The sequence below is a fragment of the Ylistrum balloti genome, unplaced genomic scaffold (genome assembly GCF_031769215.1).
Source record: "Ylistrum balloti isolate Yb309-2 unplaced genomic scaffold, AGI_CSIRO_Ybal_v1 Utg370208, whole genome shotgun sequence".
NCBI classification, from domain to species: Eukaryota; Metazoa; Mollusca; class Bivalvia; order Pectinida; family Pectinidae; genus Ylistrum; species Ylistrum balloti.
Genome location: NW_026782179.1, coordinates 1,134,810 through 1,140,649, shown reverse-complemented (window position 1 = coordinate 1,140,649; position 5,840 = coordinate 1,134,810). Strand labels below are relative to the sequence as shown.

The 5,840-nt window shown below is 42.0% G+C and overlaps 1 protein-coding gene across 1 annotated transcript; it reads right to left on the bottom strand.

Annotated features, from left to right (window-relative positions):
* Window positions 1-4,653: 4,653 nt before the first annotated feature.
* Window positions 4,654-5,235, bottom strand: LOC132551636 (basic helix-loop-helix transcription factor amos-like). Its single transcript, XM_060215812.1, has one exon. The coding sequence runs from the start codon at window positions 5,233-5,235 to the stop codon at window positions 4,654-4,656; it is 582 nt and encodes a 193-aa protein (XP_060071795.1).
* Window positions 5,236-5,840: the final 605 nt, after the last annotated feature.

Here is a 5,840-nt window from a genome sequence, read left to right as displayed (position 1 = left end):
TTAAGGAGGTTTTCCTACGAAAATGCAAACGTTTAATAGGAAAAACTATATATATCACAAAGTTTTCTTAATACATTTATTTCCTGTCTGTATCAAACAAAACAGACGTGTCATTCTTGCCTTTAGACAAGGAAGTTCTTTAGATATGAAAAGTGGCTGTGTGGCAAAATTAAGTAGATTGTTTTGAGGTGTGTTTCTAATAGCGTTATTTCGTCAATGTGAGGTTTCCCCAAATATTTTACTGTCGACAGCTGTTCCACTGTTGTATCTACGCCGAGTCCCAAAAAACCGGACCTTTATTTCACTCCGGATATCATGTCTTTTTTCCCAAAAAGGTCAGGTCACATACCTCACTATCAAGGTATTGCATTACCTATTACGTAAGTGGTAAACGTGACAGACGCCGAAGGAGGGTCGACATTACTCCTCCTCCGCCTTGTACATCATATATTATCTACGCTGCTTCTACCTGAAATCTATGAGACTATAATGATACAATATTCATGACAATCAGAATGACTAGCACATTTTGATGATATTTCAATGGTAACAGATTTACATATAAAGTTTTCACTTCTTTCTTACAAAGCTGTTTTCGTAACATTGCATATTGGATTGTGTTTTTATATCATATAGTGGTACCTTCAAACTCTGAGATCGTGTTGACTGCTGTAGGTAATGCCCCCTATATCTTATAAAGGGACTCTCAGACTAGATCATGTTGACTGCTGTAGGTAATGTCACTCCTATATCTTATATAGGGACTCTCAGACTAGATCGTGTTGACTGCTGTAGGTAATGTCGCTCCTATATCTTATAAAGGGACTCTCAGACTAGATCGTGTTGACTGCTGAAGGTAATGCCCCCTATATCTTATAAAGGGACCCTCAGACTAGGTCGTGTTGACTGCTGTAGGTAATGCCCCCTATATCTTATAAAGTGATCCTCATACTAGATCGTGTTGACTGCTGCAGGTAATGCCCTCTATATCTTATAAAGGGACTCTCAGACTAGATCGTGTTGACTGCTGCAGGTAATGCCCCCTATATCTTATAAAGGGACTCTCAGACTAGATCGTGTTGACTGCTGTAGGTAATGCCCCCTATATCTTATAAAGGGGCCTTCAGACTAGACCGTGTTGACTGCTGCAGGTAATGCCCCCTTTGTCTTATAAAGGGACTCTCAGACTAGATCGTGTTGACTGCTGCAGGTAATGCCCCCTATATCTTATAAAGGGGCCTTCATAACCGTGTTGACTGCTGCAGGTAATGCCCCCTTTGTCTTATAAAGGGACTCTCAGACTAGATCGTGTTGACTGCTGCAGGTAATGCCCCCTATATCTTATAAAGGGACTCTCAGACTAAATCACGTTGACTGCTGCAGGTAATGCCCCCTATATCTTATAAAGGGACTCTCAGACTAGATCGTGTTGACTGCTGTAGGTAATGCCCCCTATATCTTATCAAGGGGCCTTCAGACTAGACCGTGTTGACTGCTGCAGGTAATGCCCCCTATATCTTATAAAGGGACTCTCAGACTAGATCGTGTTGACTGCTGCAGGTAATGCCCCCTATATCTTATATCTTATAAAGGGACTCTCAGACTAGATCGTGTTGACTGCTGTAGGTAATGCCCCCTATATCTTATAAAGGGGCCTTCAGACTAGATCATGTTGACTGCTGTAGGTAATGTCACTCCTATATCTTATATAGGGACTCTCAGACTAGATCGTGTTGACTGCTGTAGGTAATGTCGCTCCTATATCTTATAAAGGGACTCTCAGACTAGGTCGTGTTGACTGCTGTAGGTAATGCCCCCTATATCTTATAAAGGGACCCTCAGACTAGGTCGTGTTGACTGCTGTAGGTAATGCCCCCTATATCTTATAAAGTGATCCTCATACTAGATCGTGTTGACTGCTGCAGGTAATGCCCTCTATATCTTATAAAGGGACTCTCAGACTAGATCGTGTTGACTGCTGCAGGTAATGCCCCCTATATCTTATATAGGGACTCTCAGACTAGATCGTGTTGACTGCTGTAGGTAATGCCCCCTATATCTTATAAAGGGGCCTTCAGACTAGACCGTGTTGACTGCTGCAGGTAATGCCCCCTTTGTCTTATAAAGGGACTCTCAGACTAGATCGTGTTGACTGCTGCAGGTAATGCCCCCTATATCTTATAAAGGGACTCTCAGACTAAATCACGTTGACTGCTGCAGGTAATGCCCCCTATATCTTATAAAGGGACTCTCAGACTAGATCGTGTTGACTGCTGTAGGTAATGCCCCCTATAACTTATCAAGGGGCCTTCAGACTAGACCGTGTTGACTGCTGCAGGTAATGACCCTATATCTTATAAAGGGACTCTCAGACTAGATCGTGTTGACTGCTGCAGGTAATGCCCCCTATATCTTATAAAGGGACTCTCAGACTAGATCGTGTTGACTGCTGTAGGTAATGCCCCCTATATCTTATCAAGGGGCCTTCAGACTAGATCGTGTTGACTGCTGTAGGTAATGCCCCCTATATCTTATAAAGGGGCCTTCAGACTGGATCATGTTGACTGCTGCAGGTAATGCCCCCATTATCTTATAAAGGGACACTCAGACTAGATCGTGTTGACTGCTGCAGGTAATGCCCCCTATATCTTATAAAGGGACTCTCAGACTATATTGTGTTGACTGCTGTAGGTAATGCCCCCTATATCTTATCAAGGGGCCTTCAGACTAGACCGTGTTGACTGCTGCAGGTAATGCCCCCTATATCTTATAAAGGGACTCTCAGACTAGATCGTGTTGACTGCTGCAGGTAATGCCCCCTATATCTTATAAAGGGACTCTCAGACTAGATCGTGTTGACTGCTGTAGGTAATGCCCCCTATATCTTATAAAGGGGCCTTCAGACTGGATCATGTTGACTGCTGCAGGTAATGCCCCCTATATCTTATCAAGGGGCCTTCAAACTAGACCGTGTTGACTGCTGCAGGTAATGCCCCCTATATCTTATAAAGGGACTCTCAGACTAGATCGTGTTGACTGCTGCAGGTAATGCCCCCTTTATCTTATAAAGGGACACTCAGACTAGATCGTGTTGACTGCTGCAGGTAATGCCCCCTTTATCTTATAAAGGGACTCTCAGACTAGATCGTGTTGACTGCTGTAGGTAATGCCCCCTATATCTTATCAAGGGGCCTTCAGACTAGACCGTGTTGACTGCTGCAGGTAATGCCCCCTATATCTTATAAAGGGACTCTCAGACTAGATCGTGTTGACTGCTGCAGGTAATGCCCCCTATATCTTATAAAGGGACTCTCAGACTAGATCGTGTTGACTGCTGTAGGTAATGCCCCCTATATCTTATAAAGGGGCCTTCAACTAGATCATGTTGACTGCTGCAGGTAATGCCCCCTTTATCTTATAAAGGGACACTCAGACTAGATCGTGTTGACTGTAAAATCTCTTATCCGAGGATTTCTTGAATTATGTTGTTTTCGATATATCGATAAAGCGAAGTAATCAAAGTGTCTTATGACACAAAGTTGCCCCTTAATTTCATATGGGCCGTGAAACCATACAGAACAAAAATTTGTCCCTTTTTTATATCTAATAATACCAGAACATGGTAGTGAATAAGGCCAAGGCAAATTGGTTAATCGCAAGGTTTTCTTTTTTATATGGATAATTGTAATTTTATTTTGAAATAGTGTCCCAGAAAACGAGGAAAAAGAAATTAAACAAATAATCAATGTTTCAAACATTGTGTCAGGTTAGCAACATAAACTAAGCAAAAGGGGGTGATATGATTTACAAAAACAAAATATCAGTTTGCCTTGGCCTGAAAAAAAAATGCATGCTACTGCCGCACTCTATCACTTTAAAAAGATGAAAGGATTCATTATCAAATTCAACATATTTATTTACAAAATAAATTCACTTTTAAAGGCAACATAGAAAATATGTATTTAAGTATGTAAAAAAATATACATGCGGTCTCTTTGGTGAGAAACCAGCTACCTTTGAAGAGCAATGAATGGTGGATGACGTTTTGTAAACAACAACAACAACGATATACGAACGCATGTACAAGTACATTCGTATTATATGACAAATTCAAACCCTAGCTGGAACTTCCGATTTGTGAACACAAATTATCTACTAATAAATATTCTGCGACGAGCGGTCAACACTGGCAATAATTGTCCGCAATTTAGTAACAGCAGATCTTATCACACAAGAACCGGACTCGGTTAGTAAGTCAATGGCTCTGTCCATCAGCTAGCAGTCCACGGCCGAGACAGTTTTCTCCATTTCAGTTTTTATTGGCTTATAATTCTGTTACACGGAAGACTATCAACAGTTTTTATGTAACAAACAGAACCTTTGGAGATGCCGATAACAGTGGTGTTCATTGTCAGTACGGAGTAAACTCCCTTCTGATGTGCTGTGTACGAGCACTGAATCGTTCCCTAGGTGGTAACAATACCTGGAATGTCTTCACAATGGCACAGTGTAACTTAACACTTCAAGGCTGGATGAATTACGTTATGCGCCAATCACAAAAGAACACAGCTGTAATGTACCGAGAAAAAAATACAAAAATAAAAGTCATCTTTTTAAAATGCATTGTGTACTTTAACAAATTCTCGGGTAAAACTAGGAAAGTAAATCTTTCAATGCATTGATATAACTTTGCGCCATTTGAAGTGTTTCATACTTTGACAATTTTTGATCGTCTCCAATGGAAGGCACCACATCACGTAGTTTGTCAAAGGCCACATTTAAACTTTCCATTCTCCTTCTTTCCCTAGCATTTGCAGCCAGTCGCCTTTTCCGTAACACTTCTCTTCCTGGAGTCAAGGAATTCCGTCTTCGAGAGGAGGACGTACTAATTTTTCTGGGTGTTTTACTTTGTTGTACATTGATAGAGGAGCTATGATGGAAACCACTTTCTCCCGGAAAAACAAAATGTTTGTGAACATTAGCGTACGGGCTCATGGGTGTATCCGGCGTTGCCCCCAGGGAACAGGGTGTAAGCTCGCTGTCACTGGCGATATAGGTTGATGGAGAACCAAGCTCGCTCCCATCAGCTCCAATATCTTCCCGCCCAATGTCCATAGTACCCAAGTTAACCGTTAGGGGCACATTATGCCGAGTATTGACAGTCTGGTTCTCACTGGTCACTGTGGTCAGCTGGGTGTATGACAGGGCTAACTGACCCTCGCATGACATCATCATGGTTAGTGGTACTGTATGACGTCTATGACGAAATCCTTGTATTTACCTCAGCGTCCACTGGGTCCTTTATGCAATATTATCTACTGCACTGCTTAGTAATCCCAGGTGAATTGGGAGATGATTGAAAATGTTAGAAATTCAACTGCACTGTATTATTCCACAGCAATGAAATATTCATGGTGATACTAAACCGTTCGCAAACCAGCTGGGACATATAAGGTGTGTATGGCTGTATAGAACTCAACCTCATCTTTTATAAACGGGCAGGTATGGAGTCCGTGACGACCACTCTCAGCCAATCAAATCCTTGAACGGGCGCGCGTTCGATTCACATTTAATTTTTTCACGCTTCGTTGAATTTATGATGAAGATTAGCTGATTTGGCCACGCCTCCGCGGGATAATGCGATTTCTCTTCATACATCACTTGGTGGTGAAAACTGACTATCCCTGGCGACTAGAATCGTCCAAGCGTTCACTCTGATTGGTTTACCTGGTTCGGCTCTTTCGCCTCCTCTTGTCACTATCCGCTAGGATGGAAGTGAACCAAACAGATGCGGTAGAACTTAAGTTTTTATCGTGGCTGATATTTTGATCATTTGATTT